Source organism: Mobula hypostoma, chromosome 15 (genome assembly GCF_963921235.1).
Source record: "Mobula hypostoma chromosome 15, sMobHyp1.1, whole genome shotgun sequence".
Taxonomy (NCBI): Eukaryota; Metazoa; Chordata; class Chondrichthyes; order Myliobatiformes; family Myliobatidae; genus Mobula; species Mobula hypostoma.
The window spans coordinates 4,195,013-4,221,573 of record NC_086111.1 but is presented as its reverse complement, the minus strand read 5'-3'; the positions used below and the strand labels follow the sequence as shown (position 1 = coordinate 4,221,573).

At 41.4% G+C, this 26,561-nt stretch overlaps 1 protein-coding gene across 1 annotated transcript in view; it reads right to left on the bottom strand.

Moving 5' to 3' along the window:
* Positions 1-26,561, bottom strand: part of ttll3 (tubulin tyrosine ligase-like family, member 3) — a 106,569-nt gene that overhangs the window by 58,002 nt on the left and 22,006 nt on the right. Inside the window, exons 4-9 of the mRNA XM_063068458.1 lie at positions 20,821-20,878; positions 19,369-19,473; positions 17,138-17,247; positions 15,508-15,691; positions 13,719-13,777; positions 7,734-7,853 (exon numbers count right to left, since the gene is read on the bottom strand). Of these exons, the coding sequence (XP_062924528.1) occupies positions 7,734-7,853; positions 13,719-13,777; positions 15,508-15,691; positions 17,138-17,247; positions 19,369-19,473; positions 20,821-20,851 (609 nt within the window). The 5' untranslated portion in view covers positions 20,852-20,878. The remainder of the gene's footprint in view (positions 1-7,733; positions 7,854-13,718; positions 13,778-15,507; positions 15,692-17,137; positions 17,248-19,368; positions 19,474-20,820; positions 20,879-26,561) is intronic.

Sequence of the window (26,561 nt, the reverse complement as noted above, 5' to 3'; positions counted from 1 at the left end):
TCAAAGGACCCCTTTTTAACATTTGATCAGACCCTGAACTCTTTCAGATAGAATGAACCAAACTTTGGAGGGACTGGAAGGAGTAATTTACCACATTGGTTGACATACACATCTTTGGAGTCTCAAGTGAGGAACATGGCAAAAGAGTGGAAGCTGCCTTGGAGAAACGGAAACAGGCTGGAATCACCCTGAACAAAAAGAATTGCAAATGTGCAAAGTTGAAGGTGAAGCTCAGAGGGAGCACAACTAGATTCAGATAAACTGGCAGGAGTTCAGAACATGGAACGATCCACAAATATATCAGAGATCTGCAGTTTCCCTGGCATGGTAAACCAACTGAGAAAGTCATTCCAGATTTGGCAGACAAAAACAGCCACTATGTGTCCTTATTTCTCAATCTGTGTGGTGGACAAAGACTATGGTTACCTCATCAGGAAACTAAAGAGAGCACCCCGGTGTATGACGCAAGCAAGGACCTGGGATGCACCACATGAGAAGTCATTGTCGCTTAAAGTAGAGCTTATCTCTCTTGCCAACATTGGCATTCTTTGATCTGAACAAAGCAACCAAGGTCTCAGCAGATGTCTCTTCCTTTGGCCTTGGGAAAGCGCTTATGCAACACTGCAGTGGGGAATGGAAACCAGTGATATATGTATCAAGAACACTGACTGCTACTGAACACGCTCCACACAAGTTGAAAAGAAGACACTGGCTCTTATGTGGGCTTGTGAATACCTCAGCTGCTACTAGATTGGCACTAAATTACTGCTTGAGACAGACCACAAGCTACTTGTCAGCCTCCTCAGCTCGAAACACCTCCATGTCTGCAAAGATTCAGAATGAGGCTTATGCAATACTGTGATATCATTGAACATGCCCCCGGCAAATCTTTCACAATGCCAGACTCTCTGTCGAGGATGCCATGCAAAAGTGAGTAGACAGAGCTGACTCTACCTTCATGGAAGACATCAACATCTACTTAGCTCAGGTATGTGAAAGCTTTCCTGCATCATAGAGTAAACTGGATGAAATTCATGCTGAGTTGAAAAAAGATCAAATCTGCAGCAAGGTCATGCAATACTGTGAACATGGATGGCCAGCTACTTCAAAGGGAGCTCACAAACTCAGATTTTACTGGCTTGAAAGAGACACACTTGCCATTCTTGCAACACACATCAAAGTTGCTGGTGAACGCAGCAGGCCAGGCAGCATCTCTAGGAAGAGGTACAGTCGATGTTTCAGGCCGAGACCCTTCGTCAGGACTGTTGTTTGTTGTTCACTTGCCATTCTTGACAGTTTGCTGTTAAAGGGATCCAGACTTGTCATTGCTGCTTCTGTACACACCAAAATCATCAGTCAAATCCACCAAGAACATCAAGGCATTGAAAAATGTCACCTAATAGCTAGGCAATCCGTGTGGTGGCCTGGTCTGAGCACGCAGCCGGGAGATAATGTAAATCAGTGTGAAGCATGCAGAAAACGGCAGAAAAATCATGCTGACCTCTCTATCCTACAGAATTCCCAAACTTTTCATAGCAAATTGCAGGCACAGAGATTTTCGAGCTGAAAAGAGTCAAATATCTTCTCACTGTGGATTACCATTCATAGCTGCTTAGAATTCAAAGCTTTCTCTAGGGACCATGGGTTCAAGCACCAGACAAGCAGTCCACAGTCCCCACAGGCAAATGGAGAAGCAGAAAGACCAGTGCAAACTGTTCAGAGTCTCCTACTGAAGGCAAAAGACCCCCTACAAAGCACAGCCAGCTTATCACTGCACACCTCTTGCTAATGGCTACGGTCCATCAGAGCTGTCAATGGCCGGAGACCGAGAACAAGCCTGCCTGTTTTTCCTTCCCCTCTGCAACCTCACTTACCAGACTGAGACAAAGTGAGAAACTTTGAGATACATGGCGTGAGAAAACTTAGAGCACACACGATCTCAGACACACAGCAAAACCTTTGTCACCACTGCGGAGTGGGGAAACTGTTTGAGTTTCAGACCATTTCACTAAAGGAGCAATAGCCTGGCAGCATGCTCCACCATCATTTGCGATCAGAACATCACAAGGTGAAATCAGGTGGAGCAAGCGTGCACTCGTGCACCTTCAAAGTCCACGAAAGGTTGAGAAAGGAAAATAGTAGGTTGATTCTTATGACAAGGACCATTTACCTGATGCGGACGGGACGCACCTGTTCAAGATCCGCCATCCACTCCAACACTTCCAGGAACCTATACCAGGTTGGGTCATTTATTTGTCTCACCACAGAGAAACAATCTAGGGCAAGTGAGTAAAGAGACAAAATAATCCTTTCACCTTGCTGGAGTAGACAGGTGGTCTACTCTGACCTCCGTTAGATTTAGTGTTTTTATATGGAGTGCTAATGTTCAAAACATTTCACAAAATAAAACTTCTTTAAAAAAAAGGGTACCGATGAAAAAAGGAGGAATACAAAGAGAGAGAGAGAGAGTTAAAACCAAAGAGAAAGACAGTTTTAATGGTGGCAATTCTTTTTTATGTTTATGTAGGGAGCCTAAGTTATGTGTTATGGATAAGGTGAACTGAATCATTCAACTTCAGTGACTATAACTTCAATGCAGTTCTATAGACAAGAAGTATATCACCTAGTTCTTTTTTCAAAAAGAGGAGATATTGTGGTAGTTAATAGGATATTCCTCTGCCACTCAGTTAACCGCTCCCACATGGGATGAGGTCACATCCTGTACAAGCACAGTTATCAAATAAAGTTCAGTTGAAGATCCTGCATGCTGGAATCTTGGTGTGCTCTGCACTAACCCTCAATATCGAATACAACACCCAGCACCCGTAGCAATTGCCCATACACCAACTCAGCTGCAGAGGACGACAGGTCCTTTATGGAACCATTCTGAGCCCCAGCAGGTCCCATGGGAGATGATCATACCAACACTTGTCCATCAGGGAGGCCTTCAGTGCAGTCCTTAAGGAACAATGGAACTGCATGTCAGGCCATTGGTCTACGGCTGAAATGCCAATGACTGTAGACTTAGCTCAGAAAATCATGTAAACCTTTTCTGCAGTATATAGACGTAAACCTGTCTGCTATACGAATAAGGGCTTTTGTATAGGATGTTGTGGTGATGTCTATGTTTTGATGGAAGTGTTCTGATGCCTGATATCCACGAGGGGAAGAAATGTAAATGTAAGTGTATCTGGAAATAGAAAGTTTTGTTATGCTGAGCAAAAAAAATTTTTAAATATTTTTAAAAATTAGTTTGGGAAAAAAAAACGGAATATAGTGGTGGAGGTTGTAAGCTGCCTCCTGTACAATGGCATGGCGTGAAAAAGGAATTTGGAAGTGCATGCAAGACAGGTAATGTAATAGTAATGGAGGGCTTTAATCTGCATGTAGAGTTTACAAATCAAAGGAGAATAATAATGTGAAGGATGAATTTATGCAATATATAAGAGATGGTGTTCAAGATTAATATGTTGATGGTTTACACTCATAGGTCCAATCACAAATGAGAGAAAGTCTGCAGATGCTGGAAATCCAAGCAACACGTCGATTGTATTTTTTTCCACAGATGCTGCCTGGCCTACTGAGTTCCTCCAAAATTGTGTGTGTGTTGCTATGAGGGTAAAGGCTGTTTTAGATCTAGAATTGCACAAAGGATTATCTGATGATCTCCTTGTAAGGGGTCCTTTAGATTATAGTAACCACAGTATGATAGTGGATTTAATATAAACATTTAACTGATTTAGTTCAATTTAACATGAGTGTCTCAAATGTGAATAAAAGAAACTATGAAATGTGAATTGGTTTTGGAAGATAGTGAGACTACAGTATATCTATGACAATAGACAAACAATTGCTAACATTGGAAGAATGACATTGTTGAGGAAAGGGAGAGTAGAATTCATATATAGGCTACAGAGAAACATAAAAATATAAAAATAAAAGTTGTTACAAAAATATAAAAAGGAAACAATTAGCCAAAATGACAAATGATATTGGGGGAAATAGAAGTGGCGGAGAAATTAAACAAATTTTTTGTGTTTGTCTTCACAGAAGAAGACATTGAAAAACTCTCAAAAGTAATGGATAGTCTAGACGGAATGTTGAGGTAAATAAATTAGTACTGAAGTAATTAATGGAACTGAAAAGCTGAAGATGCCTAGGACTAAAGGGAGCCTTTTCTGGTTGGCTGCCAACGACTAGTGGTGTTCCTCAGGGGTTAGTATTGGGATCGCAACTTTTCACATTGTTTGTCAATGATTTAGATAGCAGAATCAATAGCTTTGTGGCAAAGTTTGTGGATGATATGAAGATAGGTGGAGGGGTAGATAGTGCTGAGGAAGCAATGCGATTGCAGCAGGACTTAGACAAATTGGAAGAATGGGCAAAAAAGTGGCAGATGGAATACAGTGTTGGGAAATGTACGATAATGCATTTTGGTAAAAGGAACAATAGTGTGGTCTATTGTCTAAAAGGAGAGAGAAACATCAGACATGCAAAAGGACATAGGAGGCCTGGTGCAAGACCCCCAGGTGGTGAATTCACAGGTTGAGCCTGCGGTAAAGAAGGCAAATGCAATGTTGGCATTTATTTCAAGCGGAATAGAATATAGAAATAAGGAGATAATGCTGAAGATTTGTAAGACACTAGTCAGGCCAGACTTAAGAGTATTGTCAACAGTTTTGGGTCCCATATCTCAGAAAGGATGTATCGTCATTGGAGAGAGTCCAGAGGAGATTCATGAGGATGATTCTGGGAATGAAGGGGTTAACATATGAGGAACGTTTAGCAGCTTTGGGTCTGTATTCACTGGAATTTAGAAGAATGTGGGGGGGATTTCATTGAACCCTACCGAATGTTGAAAGAACTAGATAAGGTGGATGTGAAGAGGATGTTTCCTCTGCTGGGGGTATCCCGAACTAGAGGGCACAGCCTCAGAATTGAAGGGTAACCTTTTAGAACCGAGGTAAGGAGAATTTTTTAGTCAGAGAGTGGTGAATCTGGAAAGCTCTGCCACAGATTGCGGGGGAGACCAAGTCAGTGGGTATATTCAAAGCATAAGTTGATAGTTTGCTGATTGGTAGGGACATCAAGGGATATGGTAAGAGGGCAGATTATGGGATTGAATAGGATCCGGGTTCATCCATGACGAAATGGTGGAGCGGACCTGATGGGCTGAATGGCCTAATTTGTTCCTACATCTTATGTCTTAATTTCTGTGGGAATCATCAGTGATCTCCATTGGAGTCAGGGATGAGAATTCCACCTGAATGTCCCCCAACCAAGAATCCCAGCAACTGAGCTGAACATTGCAGAGCCCACATGGCAGGAGGTCCAGGATATCATCAAGAGAGCAAAGTCATCTGCCACCTCAGGACCAAGTGGTATACCCCACAAGGTCTAAAACTCCTCCAGAGGGTGTGGAAGACAATGAGGAAGAATTGGACCAAGCTGGAAAATGGCTGAAGGATGCTTTGTTCCCAAGGAAGAAGATTCCTCTACAATTACCCAGTTTCCGACAACCTCCCTCCTTAGCATGGAGTGCAAGATATTCTTCTCAGTGCTTGTGAGAAGGCTGACCTCTTACCTAATGGAGAACCACTACATCAACACGTCCATCCAGAATGGTGGCATCCTAGGTTTTTCTGGGTGCCTTGAACACAAATCAATAATCAGCTAATTGATCCGCGAGGCCAGGCAGAAGAAAGGTGACCTAACTTTCGTCTAGTTAGATGTAGCCAACACGTATGAATCAATTCCACACATACTCATCTAGGTTGGTCTGGACCACTGCCATATCCCACCAGTAACGTGAGACCCGCTACTTAGGACGATTCAAGCTACACTTCACTCAGCTCACTTTACAACCAGGTGGCAAGACCGTCAAAAAAGGATTCTAACCGGCTGTACCATCTCCCCCATCTTGTTTGTCATGGGTTTGAACCTGCTCATATCAGCAGCAGCAGACGTAACCCAAGGCCCAGTATTGGAGCCTGGCATCCGACAACCTGTAACACAGGGGTTCATGGATAACATCACAGTGACCACTGTAACCCATGTACAAGCAAGATGGGTATTGGAAACCCTGGACAATGTAGCTACCTGGGCTAGGATGACCTTCAAGGCCAGGAAGTCCAGATGCACGGTGATCAAGAAGGTCATTCCACCCATAAACTGGGGACAACCCAGTAAACTATCTTGGAAAGTGGTTTCATGCAGCAATGACAGACAGAGCCAACATCACTGATACTGTAAAGCAGACTGAAGAGTAGCTGAAGAAAATCGACAAAACCAGACTCCCTGGTAAACATGGTCTTCTACCAAGGTTGCTCTGGCTTTTCATGGTGTATGAGCTCCCCAGGATCTCTGTAGAACTCATCGAGAGGAAAGAAAACAAACACCTGTGGAGGTGGCTTGGAATCCCCCAAGTTTTGCTCTTCATAAGATCAGGCCAGCTACACCTTTCATTGTCATCGTGAGTGCAGGAATTCAAGGTGACAAAGTGTAGAGTTGTGTTAACATTGAGGGGCTTCGCTGACAAGCAAATACACCAAGCAGGAGTCACAACTAGATCAGGACAAAAGTGGGCCTGTGGAGCGGGGTTCACTGGAACACATACTGTCAGGATGCAAAACAGCTTTAACACAAGTACGGTATAGGTGGCGCCACAGCAAGGTTCTGCTGTCCCTTGCTGACACACTGGAGTGGGAGAGGTGTAAAAAGAGACCAGCTGGCAGAGAGGCAAACAGGGCGGTCATTTTCATCAAGGAGAGAGCCATGCAAGTCATATCAAAGAGGTCTAAATCCAATCTCTTGCAAACCGCCACATCATGGGAGATGAGAGCTGACGTGGGAAGGAAGCCGCAGTTCCTGGAAGTGGTGCAAACCACACTTCGACCAGACATCGTACGGTGGTCCACCAAAGACAAGAAAGTCATCCTGTTGGAGCTCACAGTACCATGGGAAGAAGGATGCGAGGAGGCTCGTGAGGGGAAGGCCCTGAAGTACCAGTCCTTAGTCCAGGAGAGCAGGGACAGAGGATGGTAGATACGGGTATTCCCTGTGGAGATCGGCTGGAGAGAGCTCCTGGCTAGGTCGGCATGGAGGTTGCTGTCTGCGCTGGGCCTTGTAGAAGAGAGCAAGAACCAAGCAGCTGGCAGGATGGGGGAGGGGGAGCAGACAGAGCTTCTTGCTGGATATGAAGCAGGGGAGCTGGAAGTCAGGCGCAGATCAGCAGTGACTTGGCCCCCAATGGCATGCCAATTCGTCGAAACACTCTATGAAGATTGGGTGCCACCCGACGACATCTGCTCCTGGCCTACGCCCACAGTTAACTCATCAGGTAACTGAAGAGAGCACCCTGGTGTATCATGCAAGCAAAATTCATTTCATTCATTCATTTATTGATTGAGACATAATCAATTGCTTGTATCATAAATGTTGTTCCATGGATGTGGCTCTTCAGCAGATCTTAGCTTTATTAATAATGCAACTGGCTATTTACAGTTGAGGAGAGATCCAAGGTGTGAGAGGCAAAATAACGGGGAGCCTTACGTTGCAAGCCTTCATTTTAATTGACAGTTTTGGTGAAGAATTAGAGTTTAACTGAGATCTTGCATTTTGTGATGAAAGAGTCTGCAATGTAATGGAATTTCTACCAGGCATAGAACATCAGGTGACAGGTATAGAGAGTAGACCTTGTGAGGAAAGAGTCAGTCCGCTGAGACATAACCTACCTTTGTGGTGAAGGAACCAGCCCCCGAAAAATGGTTGAAAATCTGATCTTTTTGCAGGTTATATCCATCAACTCCATTTGTCCAGAGAAAATACGGCATTTCATTTTTCAATAGTCGAGACTGCGACATAAAATTAAATATATTTAAAATAAATAAGCAAATTTAACTGATCTCATACAATTTCTTTACAGTACATACAGATATGACACAGAAAATCATCACAGTAAAATAATGTGTTTCTCCTTTCTGCTGTCTCTTTCAGCTTAAAAGCAGCCATAGACATTGCAATACAGAAACAGGCCATCTGGTGTATGATTCTACAAATATCTCTACAGTAACTTACAGCTCCTAAACAACACACACAAAATCCTTGAGGAACTAGCAAGCAGTTCCTTTTCCTTCAACAAACTATTTACTTGCTTTTAAAAAAAATTCAATGATTTTCTAACAAAATTTCCAAATTCCACCCACTCCTAAAATATCTCTGATCTCTCCAATTTAATTAATTATAACTATTTAAAACAGCTTAATATCATTCTGTTCCTCTATCACCTTACTTATTATTCTTCTTAATTCAAGTGGAATAGAGCATGATGGTGCCAACGGTTAATGCAACTAATGGAGACGTCCAGCAGGAAGCTCATGAAACAAAATGTTTTTCTTTTTCTACTACTAATCTGTGTGCGATTGGAGCCTGAAATTTACATTTTGATAATGTGTTTCGGGCTGACTGAGAAATCTGGTGCTTTTGCTGTCTCTGAGGGAATTCAGTGTGGTTGAGAATAGGGCTGAGAACAGTGTTTCTAATGGGGGAGTGTGACCAATTCATCAACTAAAATGTCGAGCAAGATTGAAACCAATAAGATGAGAGTGGAAGCCGAGTGGGAGCTCAGCGCTATCTGAATCTTTGAATTTCCATCTGCCTGCATTTGATCTGTCTCCCCCTCCCTCTTGCTCGCTCCTGCCACAGGAAGTGCAGGAGTCTTGGGTCTTGGGCACGGTTTGATTGGCGTAGTTTGTGGATTGGACTCATTTTTAGAGGATTCTACAGTCCATGTTTCGGGTTTCTCCTTTTTTTATTGCAATTTTTGTGTGATTTTGATCGGGGCAGACCAATGAACAATACAGGACTATATTGAACTGAACTGAACTAAACTGAACATTCCAAGAATGTTTCAAGGACTCTGCACTTTGATGTTTAACATTCTGTGTGTTATTCACTTGTTTTTTGCCGTTTGCATAATTTATTCTTTTTTTGCACATCGGGTGTTTGATGTTTTCTTTGAATGGGTTCAATGGTGGTTCTTCGTTTTGTAGCTGTCTGTGGGAAGATGAATCTCAGGGTTGAGTAGTGTATTCGTTCTTTGAGTCTTTCAATAGAAGCCTCCTTGAAGATCTTTTCAATTTATTGATAAAATCTTATCAACCATCCAGATTCTAACACTGGTAACATCGAGGTGTATCTCCACTGTAACGTGTCTATGTTTTATATAAACATATAACCACATAACAATTATAGCACAGAAACTGGCCATCTCGGCCCTTCTAGTCCATGCCGAACTCTTACTCTCACTTAGTCCCACCGACCTGCACTCAGCCCATAACCCTCCATTTCTTTCCTGTCCATATAGCTATCCAATTTAACATTAAATAACAACATCGAACCTGCCTCAACCACTTCTGCTGGAAGCTCGTTCCACACAGTTACCACTCTCTGAGTAAAGAAGTTCCCCCTCATGTTACCCCTAAACTTTTGCCCATTAACTCTCAACACATGTCCTCTGGTTTGAATCTCTCCCACTCTCAATAGAAAAAGCCTATCCACGTCAGCTCTATCTATCCCCCTCATAATTTTAAATACCTCTATCAAGTCCCCCCTCAACCTTCTACGCTCCAAAGAATAAAGACCCAACTTGTTCAACCTTTCTCTGTAACTTAGGAGATGAAACCCAGGTAACATTCTAGTAAATCTTCTCTGTACTCTCTCAATTTTGTTGACATCTTTCCTATAATTCCATGACCAGAACTGTACACAATACTCCAAATCTGGCTTTACCAATGCCTTGTACAATTTCAACATTACATCCCAATTCCTATACTCAAATCTCTGATTTATAAAGGCCAACATACCAAAAGCTTTCTTCACCACCCTATCCACATGAGATTCCACCTTCAGGGAACTATGCAACATTATTCCTAGATCCCTCTGTTCTACAGCATTCTTCAATGCCCTACCATTTACCACGTATGTCCTATTTTGATTAGTCCTACCAAAATGGAGCACCTCACATTTATCAGCATTAAACTCCATCTGCCATCTTTCAGCCCATTCTTCTAACTGGCCTAAACCTCTCTGCAAGCTTTGAAAACATACTTCATTATCCACAACTCCACCTATCTTAGTATCATCTGCCTACTTACTAATCCAATTTACCACCCCATCATCCAGATTATTAGTATATATGACAAACAACACTGGACCCAGTACAGATCCCTGAGGCACACCGCTAGACACCGGCCTCCAATCTGACACACAGTTATCCACCACTACTCTCTCTGGCTTCTCCCATCCAGCCACTGCTGAATCCATTTTACTGCTTCAATATTAGTACCTAATGATTGAACCTTCCTAACTAACCTCCTGTGCGGAACCTTGTCAAAGGCCTTACTGAAGTCCATATAGACAACATCCACCGCTTTACCCTCGTCAACTTTCCTAGTAACCGCTTCAAAAAATTCAATAAGATTTGTCAAACATGACTTTCCATGCACAAATCCATGTTGACTGTTCCTAATCAGACCCTGTCTATCCAGATAATTATATATACCATCTCTAAGAATACTTCCCATCAATTTACCCAACACTGACGCCAAACTCACAGGCCAATAATTGCTAGGTTTACTCTTAGAACCCTTTTTAAACAATGGAACAACATGAGCAATACGCCAATCCTCCGGCACCATCCCCGTTTCTAATGACAATTGAAATATTTCTGTCAGAGCCCCTGCTATTTCCACACTAACTTCCCTCAAGGTCCTACGGAATATCCTGTCAGGACCCGGAGACTTATCCACTTTTATATTCCTTAAAAGCGCCAGTACTTCCTCTTCTTTAATCATCATAGTTTCTATAACTACCCTACTTGTTTCCCTTACCTTACATAATTCAATATCCTTCTCCTTAGTGAATACCGAAGAAACGAAATTGTTCAAAATCTCCCCCATCTCTTTTGGCTCCGCACATAGCCGTCCACTCTGATTCTCTAAGGGACCAATTTTATCACTCACTATCCTTTTGCTATTAATATAACTGTACAAACCCTTTGGGTTTATTTTCACCTTACTTGCCAAAGCAACCTCATATCTTCTTTTAGCTTTTCTAATTTCTTTCTTAAGATTCTTTTTACATTCTTTATATTCCTTGAGCACCTCATTTACTCCAAGCTGCCTATATTTATTGTAGATCTCTCTCTTTTTCCGAACCAACTTTCCAATATCCCTTGAAAACCATGGCTCTCTCAAACTTTTAACCTTTCCTTTCAACCTAACAGGAACATAAAGATTCTGTACCCTCAAAATTTCACCTTTAAATGACCTCCATTTCTCTATTACATAACTTCCCATAAAACAAATTTTCCCAATCCACTCCTTCTAAATCCTTTCGCATTTCCTCAAAGTTAGCCTTTCTCCAATCAAAAATCTCAACCCTGGGTCCAGTCCTATCTTTCTCCAAAATTATACTGAAACTAATGGCATTGTGATTACTGGACCTGAGGTGCTCCCCAACACAAACCTCCATCACCTGACCTATCTCATTCCCCAACAGGAGATCCAACACTGCCCCTTCTCTAGTTGGTACCTCTATGTATTGCTGCAAAAAACATCTTGCACACATTTTACAAACTCCAAACCATCCAGCCCTTTTACAGAATGGGTTTCCCAGTCTATGTGTGGAAAATTAAAATTAAAATTAAAATCTCCCACAATCACAACCTCCTATCACAAATATCTGCGATCTCCTTACCAATTTGCTCCTCCAATTCTCACTCCCCATTAGGTGGTCTATAATGCAACCCTATAAGCATTACTATACCTTTCCCATTCCTCAATTCCACCCAAATAGCCTCCCTAGACGAGTCCTCTAATCTATCCTGCCAAAGCACCGCTGTTATATTTTCTCTGACAAGCAATGCAACACCTCCCCCTCCTGCCCCTCCGATTCTATTCACACCTGAAGCAACAAAATCCAGGAATATTTAGTTGTCAATCACACCCCTTCTGCAACCATGTTTCACTAATAGCTACAACATCATATTTCCAGGTATCAATCCATGCTCTAAGCTCATCCACCTTTCTTACAATGCTCCTAGCATTAAAATAGATGCATTTAAAAAACTCTCCACCTCTTACTCTCTGTTTATCCCTAATGGTGCAAACAACTTTATTATCTTTTTCTTCCTTCTCCCCTACATCTTTGGTCTGAGTGCTCCTGATCTCTGTCCCCTGCCTATCCTCCCTCACACACTGTCTACTAGCTTTCTCTATTTGTGAACTAATCTCCTCTCTCCTAGTCTCTTCAAATTTGATTCCCACCCCCCAACTATTCTAGTTTAAAGCCTCCCCAGTGGCCTTCGCAAATCTCCCCGCCAGGATATTGATCCCCCTAGGATTCAAGTGCAACCTGTCCTTTTTGTACAGGTCACACCTGCGCCAAAAGAGGTCCCAATGATGCAGAAACTTGAATCCCTGCCCCCTGCTCCAATCCCTCAGCCACGCATTTATCCTCCACCTCATTCCATTCCTACTCTCACTGTCGTTTGGCACAGGCAGTAATCCCGAGATTACTACCTTTGCAGTCCTTCTTCTCAACTTCCTTCCTAACTCCCTATATTCTCCTTTCAAGACCTCTTCCCTTTTCCTACCTATGTCATTGGTACCTATATGTACCACGACCTCCGGCTCCTCACCCTCCCACTTCAGGATATCTTGGACGCGATCAGAAGTATCCCGGACCCCGGCACCAGGGAGGAAAACTACTATCCGGGTCTCCTGACTGCATCCACAGGATCGTCCATCTGACCCCCTAACTATCGAGTCCCTTATTACTACTGCCCTCCTCTTCCTTTCCCTACCCTTCTGAGCTACAGGGCCAGACTCTGTGCCGGAGGCACGGCCACTGTCGCTTCCCCCAGGTAAGCTGTCCCCCCCCAACAGTACTCAAACAGGAGTACCTATTGTCAAGGAGCACAGCAACTGGGGTACTCTCTAGTACCTGACTCTTCCCCTGACCCACTTGTCTGCCTCCCATGGCCCCGGTGTGACCACCTGCCTGTAACTCCTATCAACTCCTCACTCTCCCTGACCAGACGAAGGTCATCGAGCTGCAGCTCCAGTTCCCTCTCTTAGGCACTGCAGCTCGGTGCACTTGGCGCAGATGTGGACGTCTGTGAGGCTAGGAGACTCCAGGACCTCCCACATCCGACACTGAGAACAGCAGGCTGCCCTCACACTCATACTTCCCCCTTTCCTCAAATAATATTCTTTCATAAAGAGCATAAAATTGACTTATTTGTCTTTTACCTCCATAATCAGGATTTTTATGTCCCAAAATCAACCCACTGTTCCACCTCAATGATAATTTGCTATCACAAAATGTTCTCACAGTTAACCATAACACCAATCCAAGATGAAATTAAACACATGGCCATTTATTTGAAATTCCAACTTGCAGCTTTGCCATTCCCAGATAGATACCTCCAATAATAAACTGTATGCCTTTGGTAGCTCATTCCAACTACGCAGTCATTGTTGAAAAGGGAATTTCTCTTGGTTTTATATGCATGCTGCCAAAAAAATCTGCATTAAGCAACTCGGTCACTTTGAAATGAACCACTACGTTACCAACTTTATCCAGATGCTGTTTTATCAAAGTAAGTGCAATTGACAGAAATAATTTCTATATATCAATAATTATGCAGCACTAACCACAATGTCATGAATGTTATCTGGATCATCAGAGAGGTCTTTTTCATCACCCGTTTTCTCTGCATTGTAAAATAGAACATCACAGCTTAATGTCAATCTCATTTACACTCTACAATTTTGAACAAATCAACTGACATGGCTTTATAGGAATATATCTATTGAAATGAGCTTCAGATACATGGTTTAATATTCAGTATCAGGTCTATCAGGGTTTAACCTCCATGTTGAGAACTACACTTAATGTCAAATAAAGCAAAATTATTTTCTGTAAATCCAAGCATGTTATTAGCATGAATAAGCTTACAAGATCGATAAATGGTTCCAGGAGCATGTCCAATAATTGCTGGTCCCTTTTTTTGGTTGCCTTATTGCCTTTGGATGAGGGAGTTGAAAATTAGACAGGATTCCTAATCATCAATCCAACAAAGATTGTGGGTGCATATGGAAACTGAGTGAGGACAATAATCAGCTTTCTGACACTCGCTAGCATTGTTCACACAGGTATCACCCATTTTTATAAGTCAGTGGAGGGCATCCATAGGGTCATAAAGCTTTAAGAACAAAAGAGAAGAATTTACTTGGTCCATTGAGAAAATTTTCTAAAAATAGAAATCACTCTGCATCAGCATACAAAATATAGAACAAAAAATTAAAAAGTGGTGAGTTCAGGGTAGAATAAAAGGAGGTTAAGTCCTGAAAATGCTAAGAATCCATTGATTTAACAGGCAGGGATTAGTAGCCATCAGAAGACAATTTGGGATTTTAAAATATCAATGTTGCTGTAAGCTTCAGCCTTAACCTGCTTAAACAGTTTTTTTCTATCAACAACCATGATTCCCAGACCTTGAGGATAAATTTCTTGGTTTTCTAACCTAAGCCTGTTCTCCCCATCTGTCGGTGTAGCTCTGCATGTAGCGTTATACTCTAAATCCATTCCTTGTCAAGCCTTGTGGTTTTGCATTGTGCTTACACGATATTGTGGGGTGTATAGGGTGTCCAGGGAGGGGTAGCACCTCTGGTGAAGGGACTTGTAATGTCCATTCCAGGGCACCTCAATCACCTCTGGTCCCCACCAGACACTCAGCTCTCACCTGTGGCTCCAAGTATCTGTTTGCATGCGACAGCAGCTACACCCTGGTATACCGCTTCAACAGGAGGGCTAAACCACGTGAGGGTAGCTGGCAGATCTCATACCCCAGTGAGATAGGGACACGCCTGTCATAGCACGCAAAGTCAGCTCTGGATGAGATCTTCAGCAAGATCTAATGACTAGGAAGGTGGTACTGCAACACTCTGTGAACAGCAAAGGGCATAATAAAGCACAGAAGATGTCACGGTCATCCACTGTAACCGAGGAAGACCTCAGATGTGATGCTTGTTCATACCACTGGACCTGGACATTGAGGTTGAGAGAGTGGGACTGCCCTAATGCAACAGCCTTTCCACTTTAAAAACACAGGTATCCTGCCATCATCAGACATGAGGGACAACTATCACATTATATTGTATGCTAAATCATACATCATCCTGTGTTTACAAAATCTGTTTTAGACTTAACATGGTCACACAACAGCATGTAGATGAGTTTGAAGTAAGCACATGACCTTTGCTCTGTTTGCACAAGGTGGTGTGTGGATTTTTTTGTTACCAATGTGGTTTTTGTACAGAAAACTGTCTGAAAGCCATGTTGACCAAAATTAAAAGAAAAATGGTTAAAGTAACATTACTATAATTCGCTGAATCTACTTGGGCATGTTTAAACAGCTGTGGAATAAAAATATATGCTTACCATCAGAATCACACCCATCAGAATCACCAACTCCATCATCTACATCATTTTCATTAAAGATTATCTTCTCCTTTTTCTGAAGGCTCTTTGGTGGTTTGGGCATTCTCTTCTCTAGCCAGCCTCTGTTGCGCAGACATTGTCTGATCACTGGATATGGCCCAAAGATGGTAAATATCTTTTTCAGCTAAGGATTAAGAATGGTGTCCAATTATTTATTATTTAGTGGAATTACTTTTAACATTTCAGCAAGTGCAATGGAAAACAGCACTATCATAGAACAAACCTCAATCATGACATCAAATGTCCTGATGGTATTGATGCCCATTATACCCTAAATCACTTGTTTCTACTTATCACCTACCAGCTCCTGTCTCACCCCTCCCTCCTTCCTCCTTTCACCTCTTTATACTGGATATCTTCAGTCTAGATGCAGAGTCATGACCCAAAATATTGTCTATGCCTTTACTTCCACAGAGAAAATTTTCCTAGAGATGAAAATACTTTAAAGATTATACATTGGGCTGTTCATATGAGTTAATCATTTAGATGATTTGTAGATTTATCTAAAGCATTCTCAGGAGGCATAACTGATTCAAACGTTATTTCAAGCTGGTTATTTGCTATGCCATGTCAATTCCAAGTAATGTAAGACTACCTCTTCAAAAGGAGCCTGTCCTACTCTGGAAACTTCTTGGAGAGACATTTTTAATATTATTTCCAAGGTATTAAATATAGATATCTCTCCTCACCCTATTACTGCTATCTTTGGACTACCTAAAATTTCCAGTAATCTTTCTCCTTCAGCCCGTAGAATGATTGCATTTCTCACTTTAATGGCGAAAAGATGTATCTTACAACATTGGAAAGAGCTTAATGCTCCAACTACCTTTTTTTGGTTTTCTCAGACGATATTATGCTTGAATTTGGAGAAAATTAGAAGCAATCTTTATGATTCCTCACTTAAATTTGAACAGACCTGGAGGTCTTTTATTCAATATTTTCATTTAATGTAATTTTTTTTTCTCCTCTTTTTTTTGCTCCATATTTATATACCCTTCTTGTTTCTTTTTACTGTTTTTAATGGAGGTCGGGATTGAGGATGTGATTTTAAGTTTTTTTTAACTCTGCTTGGTTCCAAGTTAGCCCATTGCTTTGCTTTGCTTTTAGTTAGTTGCACGGTGGGTTTTTTTTGGGGTTTTTTTTTCTTTTTCTCTATTGATATATATATATATATATATAAATTAGTATACTATTATGTTACCTTAATATGTTATGTTTAAATTACATCGTTTGTATTTTTTTTTGGATTAATATCTCCTGTAATTTTATTATATTCCAACAGTGTATTAGTGCTTATATGGCTTACCTTTTTGTATACTTATTCAATAAAAAGATTTAAAAAGAAAAGAAAAGACAAAAGGAGCCTAACAACACTGCTTGCCAGATTCATACTGAAATGAGCTTCTGGATTTTTCTTGCAGTTTTAAGACTGAAACAAAATAGAAAATTGAAGGTCAATCATGTGTGTGCACCTGAAAGAATGCAAGCTGCATATCTTCTGGTTCTGGTCCTTCATTCTTCAGCTGACGGGAACAGCACTCTGAATTAAATTTCTGATAAATATTTTTACCTTAATTGCTTTCTCCACAAGGAGTTTGCAGTTTTTCAGTCGATCGTAATTTATCTCTGGTGCAATCCCTTGAGACTTGTACAGTTTTACCTCTCTCGTCATCCATGACTCTGGAATTAAATAAAGAAGCTCCTAAAACTGACTTGTTTTCAATTGTGTTGGCAGGTTGTAGAATTAAAGTCAGTTATACAATCGCCTCTGTTAGGGAATGAGTAATCATAAATAACTACATGTACTGAAAAATATTTCTTAATTTATGATAACAGCTATATTGAGCTGTTTTAAGGAGTGATTTATATTACTCAGATATATATCCAAAGGATATTGAATGGTTAAAGGTGCAATAGCAACTGAAAATTATAAATTTTCACTTAACAATTTTTAAAAAGCTAATGGCTCTCAAACTTACTCCAATATTCAATGAGAAAAATTGCTGATTTTGTATGGTGTCCATCTACCTGATAAACCCCTCTACTTTTTGAAGGCCCAAGTGTCCTGAAATCTATTGACATCTTCAAATACATCAAACAATTTAACATCTAAAATCCCCTGAATTACAGAAATCTAAAGATTTACCATCCAATGTACCAAGATAATTTCTTCTCATCTCTGTGCTTAATTGCTGCTTCTTTATCCTGATATAATACTCCCTGGTTCTTGACTCAAATAAACCTGGACTTCAAAGATAATACACATCCATTTCAAAGAAAAATATTTTAGCCCTCATACATCTACCACATATAATTTTACTGCTGACACACTTAACCTATACTTCTAGGTGAGGATAAAGTAGGACAGCGTACTGCACAAATGAGTTTGCTGGTTAGTAATGGCAGATGCATAGTTTACAATTACAGATTTACTAGGCAAAGATGATTTAAATGTGAATGGGATTGCCAATAGGCACAGTAAATGTAAAATATGCAATGTGACAATGATATTGGTATAAATATGACATCGAAATGAGCAGTATATCAATTCATTGGCAGATAAGCAGATGTTAGTCAATGAGGATGACAGCAAAAGGTATTATAACCTACATACATAACACAAAACTATTTTTGAAGAAATGTCATCGACTTGAAGTGTTAACTCTGTTCCTCTCACCACAGATGCTGATTGACCTACTGAGTATTTCCAGTACTTTGTTTCTTTTTAAACACAGGTACATCTGAAGGGGATACAGGAGACTGAAGATGCTGGAATTTAGAGCAACAAACAAGATTCTGGCAGATCTCAACGGATGAAGGAGCATCCGTAGAAGTAAAGGGGCAGATGGCATTATGGAATGAAGAAGGGTCCAGGTGAAGATTCTCAACCCAAGATATGCTCTGTCCTTTTCTTTCCTTAGCCTGACTGAGTTCCTGTTTATTGTTCTATATCCTGTGGAGCTGTTTACATGCAGTGCAAGGATTACTGTATATGTGTGAGTGGTCTGAATGTACAACTTCAGTGACAGTGGCTTCTGGCAAGCACACGTGACAGATGTGCAACATCAAAGGCAAACATACTAAAGATACAAACTTGAATATTCAAGATTATTGAATGTCATTTCCTGTACACAAGTGCAAGGAGTACCAAATAATCGTTATTCAGGATCCGATGCAGCACAAAAAAACACAATAATAATAACTAAAAACACACAATAAGTATAAATACATAAGATAGATTCTATAAGTAGATTGGTTGTACAGTATGTCCAAAAAACTGTGCTGGGCTGTGCATAAGGTGGCTGACAGGAAATATAAAGTAGTGGTGGAGTTAGTGGGTGGAGGTGTTGATCAGCCTTACTGCTTGGGGAAAGTAACTGTTTTAAGTCTGCTGGTCTTGACATAGATTCTGTGTAGCTTCTTCCCTGATAGGAGTGGGACAAACAGTGCATGAACAGATTGTGTGGGATCCTTCATGATGTTACTGGACCTTTTCTGGCACCTTCCTCTATATACTGTGCTGTATGTCCTTGATAACAAGTAGTCTTGTGACAGTAATGCGTTGAGCTGTTTTGACTACCCATTGCAGAACCTGCCTGTCCGCCATAGTGCATTTTCTGTATGAAGCAGTGATGCAGCTTGTTAGGAATATCATAAAGTTCAAAGCATTTAAGTTGCAGTGTTAGTGAAGTAGATATGTGGTGTGAATGACAATGTACATCTCAAAATTGCTAAGAATTTGATGCACGACAGATACCAGTTTAGGAAAGCTGACCCAGAATAGTTAACTTCTTTCCTCACCAGACGACTTGCTTGTCTTTTTTGCTTCATTACATTGTGATTTGAAATTTTGTTTCAAACTGTTTCTTTCCAGACTCTGAACGGATTCATCCTGTTTCTCAGAAACTGGGTCAACAAAAGAGAAAATCTAATTAAAACATGAGTACACAGTGGGTTCTCAATGAGATAACATCTAAATCGGGCAGAGGGGAAAATGTCATAATTCTTCTGACCATTTGAAACTGTAGCAGTTACTGGCATGAGAAGTTTCTCTATGCAGATTTGAGAGCAACATGTTCTTTTGGCTGACTTGTCTGATAGCTGTTCACAAAGAAGGCATGACAATGCCTCTAAGAATTTTTGAGTAGATTTGGCATGTCATCTAAAACTTGCACAGTGGAGAATATCCTGACTGGTTGCAGCTCGGCCTGGTATAGAAACACTGATAGCCAAGAACGGAAAAGCCTACACACAGCGCAGTCCGTCACAGGCAAAGCCTTCCCCACCACTGAGCTGTGCGTCCACAGGGAGCACTCCCGCAGGCAAGCAGACCCACCAGCAAAGACCCCCACTCTCTCTGCTCACTGCTGCCATCGGAAAGCATTAGGTCCCACCCCACCAGGATCACAAACAGTTATTACCCTTCAATCGTCAAGCCCAGGAACCATTGTGGATAACTTCACTCACCTCATCTCTGAACTGATTCCACAACTTATGGATTTGCTTTCAAGTCAGTTCCGATTGGCAACATCTCCTCCACAGTCACAATCCGCACAGGTGCACCGTGAGGCTGTGTGGCTAGCCCCTGCTCTACTCACTTTATACTTACAGGTTGTACACTATATAAATTCTCTGATAGTAAATGAAACCATTGAACCTACCCAGAACAATGCTTCCCATCAGATATGGGCTGCATATTAATTCCAGGGTAAGCACACTGCTTTTCCTGCATGCTGGTTCAAGGACAGCTGGCAACAGGATGGACAGAAAAGTTGAAGTATGTCCTTTCTGTGTCTTCATTCTGACTGTCTACCAAATATTGAATTGTGTCCAGCACTAAACTGCATCACTTGGATTTGTTCTGCATTTAAAAGCAGGAAGTAATATATTCCAACTCATTGGATGTTCAAATCTACTTGTACATTCATAACTGTAGGGGCAGGAAGTAGATCCAGCCGGAGGCTCTGGTGTAAAGTATTACATAAGTACGTAGCTATATAGTGAATACAGACTGGTACTTGCATTTCACTGGCTCATATCCAGTAAGCACATATACTGGATTAGCCTTGACCAAACCATCACCTGAAACAACATTTCTTAGCAAAATAGTATTGCATTTATTGATCTGATTACTGATTTTGTTTTAAGTGAAGCAATTGAAATCTACACAGCTACAGCTGTTCTTGAGCCTCTTGAGAGTCCTGAAAACATGTGAATGGTTGATATTAGAATTAGCAAAACAGTGCATCTTACCATTGTCCTTGGGACAGCTGCCACCAGCCATGTTGTTCTTGATCCTACAGTTATTGTTCTGTTGTAACAGTAACACAACTATTAGTCAGAGTTATGAACTGACCCTAATAACCATCCGAGAGTACTAGAAATATGCTGTGGGAAATTGTTATATCATTCAAAGTTTTGCCTTCAGCCAAAATCTAACTAAGGTTTCTTGAATGCGATTGTTTGTTTCCCAAGAGATCTCAGTACATTTTCCTACCTCATTATATAAATATGTGTATGGTCCTCTAAATACCAATTTATCAGTTTTAATGATTATATTACAGATCTATTTAATATCTGTGCTTACACACCTCTGAATTAATATAATTATTTCAGCAGTGCTGAACTCCACTTTATATCTACTCTCGTAATCAAACTCTGCCACTTCAGGTAACTTCCTTTTCCTGTGTCAGGGTGGGCAATTCATTGTTAGATATTAACTTAGGTTTGCACTTATTACCACTTGATCTGCTAGGCATGTTCTTGGCCTTGAATTTTATAATATTTACATTGCTCTGTGTTCTCATTATCTAACTACCTACATTTTGTACCTTTAATAAACAAAGGATCCTGCCTTTCTCCCTCGTGGCTCCCATTAGCCCATTGTCCAGATGACTTCATTAACAGCAATGCCTGCAGTAAACCTGGCCTCAATCTATCATTTTCCTTTTATCCTATCTATACTCCCCCAAACAATGGAATATGTCCTAGTTCTGACAAAGGATCTTCGACCTGAAACACTAACTCTGTTTCTCTTCCCACAGATGCTGACTGACTTGCTGGATATACCCTGCATTTTCTGTTTTCATTATAAATGAATTCTTCCTTTACATGCCTTAGATGGTAAATTACCCTGTCTGCCTGAACAAAATCAAATACAGTGAATTCCGCTTAATTGGGCCATTGGTTAATTTGAGTAGCCACTTATTCAGGAACTCTTAAAGAACAAAAACTAATCAAGAAAATTGCCGAGGTTCCCTTTCTTTATTTGGGACACCATGCCACTTAATTGGGGCAGGACAGTATTGATGAACAGGTTCTAACTAGAGTTAATCACACACACTTGTGTGGCTGTTAGGCACAACAGGATGCTTACAGTGAACAGATTTTAAACAGCATCAGTTATGTGTGATTTTGTTCATAAAGCAGTGACTTTATCACTGATTGTTGGTGAGAAACAAGCAGCAAGACAATTCAGAACTGTTTTGCTCACTGCACTTTCAAGCATTCCGATTTGGAGATTCCAGAAACGGCCCGGAGTGAAAATAAGACATTTTGACTACTTCAGCAAGTTAGGAACTATGAAAAATTCAACGGTATCGACAATCATCTTGAATGTTACAATGAAAATGATTTGGAGGGTACAATAGCGGATAGCATTGTATGAAGCCAGCCTGTCAGCACCAGGTGTCTGTGCTGATTTTGTTCATTACGTACACCAGATGAATTCCTCCGTTGATAACTGTTAGGAACTAATACCCAGCATTAAAGTACTGCAGTGCTATTGACAGTGTTCTAATTTGTTCTGTATTTCATTATTTCATTTAAATACATAACTTGTTACTCAGTTTATCTTCTACACCATTTTAACTGTTTCCATGAAACTTTGGCTAGTTGGACAGCTGCTTAATTGGCCCAAAATGTGTTGGTCACTATGTGTCCCAATTAACCAGAATCCACTATATTTTGGATATTTTTGTGGTAACGGATGAAGAGCTTTTCAGATTTGTTAAAAATGCTTGCTGATAATGACATACTCATGAGCTTTCTAGAGAGCACATATTTTAACGGATTAGTTCTTCTTCATGGACTGCAATGTGGAACAATCAGTATTTTAAGGTTTTTACAGATATTTAATTCAGTATGTATTTTTATTTGTTTTCAAATATTTTATATAATTTTCCATTCTCTTAATGGTGTCGGTGATTTTATTTTCAACATATCAGGTATTAGGGTGGTTGTAGGGCAGGCCCCTCCCCCATCTTTTGTTTTGGCTTCTGCTCCCTTCCTTTCCAGTCCTGACGAATCGTTTGGTCCAAAATGTCAACTGCTTATCTCCCTCCATAGATGCTGCCTGACCTGCTAAGTTCCTCCAGTATTTTGTGTGTTCTCCTTGCAGTTAGTATAGTTGACTTTGTCTCCTCTCCTCATAGTTGTGATGCTCTCACCACTTGGGGTTCCTTTCGTGTTCTCCTTTCCCCAGGTGTAGGATATAAGAATGGGCGTCTCAAGTTCCTCACTTGCTGTCTTGTTTGTTGCAACCAGAGTAAGAATGCTCCTTCTTATTGTGTTGAAGACACTCAGTATGTAAGAGGAAGAGAATATTATGATTTGTCATCCAGAAAAAAGCTACCCTCTGAGTCACATTAGTTTCAGGAAGCTGAGACAAAATAAATAATTAGCCTCTTGTATCCATGTTTGGCTTGTGATTAAGTTCCAGCTTTTGGTATGGTTTGCTGTGCCTTACAGAATTTACTGTCATTAATCTGTCAAAATCATTCACAGTTCTGGTTAAGTACTGACAAAAAACACAATTCAAAGTGAAACTATATCAAAACTTGCATGTAAAGAAATGGATACATACTGTACATTAATCTAAATAGTAGCACATTAGAAAATTACAATGAACTGTGAGCTTAACACCTTTTAAGCATTCTTTGAAAGGAGAATAACACTAGACCTGTGCAAATCCACAAAGCATCTGGTGATCCTGTGATGTCTGTCTTGGAAGCTGGCATCAGGACATCCTTTGAGAAGGCGAATGCTCACAAGGCAGTTAGAGGAGGAGAAGATGGCGGCGCAATGCAGCGCGTGTGGCCTCTCCGGTGAATGATATCTGTAATCTGTCAAGTAGGGGACCGTGCACAATTCTGATTTGATGGAGACAGACATGAGAGTAGGGAGGAACATCTGGAGAAACTTCTGAAATGCCTGCTTCGCTGCCGCTGCTACTGTGTGGTAACCCAGATCTCTGGAGCAGAAGGCCCTGAATCCTCGGCTTTGCTTGTTTCCGCAGCCGGGGCGGGGTCAAAGGCGCTCAGCAAAGGATGTCACTCGGGAGGCTGTTCAGAGGGGCTGGTCAGAGGCTCGAAGTTTTTGGATGGATGGACTCGGTGTCGGCTGCTTCCAAGGCATCGGCAGTTGTCGGTGCCTTGGAGGTTTATGGCAGGGAGTTTCTCCCTTTTGCCGCCTGCTATCGGGGACTCGGGAGTCCATCGGGACTTGAGACCTTTTTTAACTGTGCCCATGGTCTGCTCTTTATCAAATTATGGTATTGCTTTGCACTGCTGTAACTATGTTATAATTACGTGGTTCTGTCAGTGTTAGTCTTTGGTTTGTCCTGTTCTCTGTGATATTACTCTGGAGGAACATTGTATCATTTCTTAATGCATGTATGCATTTCTAAATGACAATAAAAGAGAACTGTGTGTTCTCATCATCTATTAAAAAGGTGTACCTGACAGTGAACTGAAAATCTATGCTGACCAACTGACTAGGGTATTGAAAGACATCTTCAAACCTCTCACTACTGCAGTCAAAGCTTCCCACCTGCTTCAAAATGGCAGCAATCATACTGGTACCCAGGAAGTTGCCTCGATGACCAGTGGCACTCATATCCAACATTATGACGTGCTTCAACAGGTTGGTTATGGTTTGAATTAACTCCTACCTGAGCAAAGACCTGGACCTGCTCCAATTCACCTACACTATGATAGGTCTAATCTCACTGGGTCCCCACACTGCTTTGAAGCACCTAGACAACAGCAAGACGTAAATCAGGCTACAATTTATCAATTACATTTTGGCATTCAACACCATCATTCCCTCAATGCTAATAGCCAATCTTAAAAAGCTGGGACACGAGGAAATCTGCAGATGCTGGAAATTCAAGCAACACACATAAAAAACGCTAGTGGAACGCAGCAGGCCAGGCAGCATCTATAGGAAGATGTACAGTCGATGTTTCGGGCCGGGACCCTTGCTCGGGAAGGGTCCTGGCCCGAAACGTCGACTGTACCTCTTCCTATAGATGCTGCCTGGCGTGCTGCGTTCACCAGTATTTTTTGTGTGTGTTGCTTAAAAAGCTGGGCCTCTGCAACTGGATCTTCAAGTTCCTTATTGCAGTCAGCGCAGACTGATTATTACATCTCCTCCTCGCTGAATATCCGGAACCTGGGCCCTAACACTCAGATCTGCAGCTGGATCCTTCAACTTCCTCACAGACAGGACCCAGGCTGTAAAAATAGGGGACAAGCTCTCCTCTACAATCACTCTGAGCACCGGTGCCCCACAAGGCTGTGTACTCAGCCCCCTGCTGTACTCACTGTACACCCATGATTGTGTAGCCAAGTTTCCATCAAACTCAATATATAAGTTTGCTGATGACAAAACAATTGTAGGCCGTATCTCGGGTAATGATGAGTTTGAGTACAGAGCGGAAATTAAGAACCTGGTGGCATGGTGCGAAGACAATAACCTATCCCTCAACGTCAACAAGACGAAGGAATTGGTTGTTGACTTTAGAAGGAGTAGCGGACCGCACGATGCCATTTACATCGGTGGTACGCAAGTGGACAAGGTCAAAAGCTTTAAGTTCCTCGGGGTCAATATCACAAATGACCTGACTTGATCCAACCAAGCAGAGTCCACTGCCAAGAAGGCCCACCAGTGCCTTTACTTCCTGAGAAAACTAAAGAAATTTGGCCTGTCCCCTAAAACCCTCACTAATTTTTACAGATGCACCGTAGAAAGCATTCTTCTTGGGTGCATCACAACCTGGTATGGAAGTTGTCCTGCCCAAGACCGGAAGAAGCTACAGAAGATCGTGAACACAGCCCAGCACATCACACAAACCAATCTTCCGTCCTTGGACTAACTTTACACCACACGTTGTCGGAGCAGTGCTGCCAGGATAATCAAGGACACGACCCACCCAGACAACACACTTTTCGTCCCTCTTCCCTCCGGGAGAAGGCTCAGGAGCTTGAAGACTCGTACGGCCAGATTTGGGAACAGCTTCTTTCCAACTGTGATAAGACTGCTGAACGGATCCTGACCCGAATCTGAGCCATACCCTCCAAATATCCGGACCTGCCTCTCTGTTTTTTTGCACTACCTTACTTTTTCTTTTCTATTTTCTATTTATGATTTATAATTTAAATCTTTAATATTTACTATCAATTTGTACTCCAGGGAGTGCGAACCGCAGAATCAAATATCACTGTGATGACTGTACGCTCTAGTATCAATTGTTTGGCAACTATAAAGTATAAAGTATCAACAAAGGCACACCCAAAGGGTGCATACTTATCCCATTGTTCTATTGGCTTTTATACTTATGACTGTGTGGCTAAGCACATCTCAAATGCCATCTGTAAATTTGCTGATGACGCCAATGTTGTTGGTTGAATGTCAATGATGTAAATCAGTGGTCCCCAACCTCTAGCATGTGCTACCGGGCCGCGAGGAAACGATATGATTTGGCGATATGAAACGATACGAGTCAGCTGCACCTTTCCTCATTCCCTGTCACGCACTGTTGGAACTTGAACCAGGTTGTGATGCACCCTAGAAGAATGCTTTCTACGGTGCATCTATAAAAAATAGTGAGGGTTTTAGGGGACAGGCTAAATTTCTTTAGCTTTCTCAGGAAGTAAAGGTGCTGCTGGGCCTTCTTGGCAGTGGACTCCACTTGGTTGGACCAAGTCAGGTCA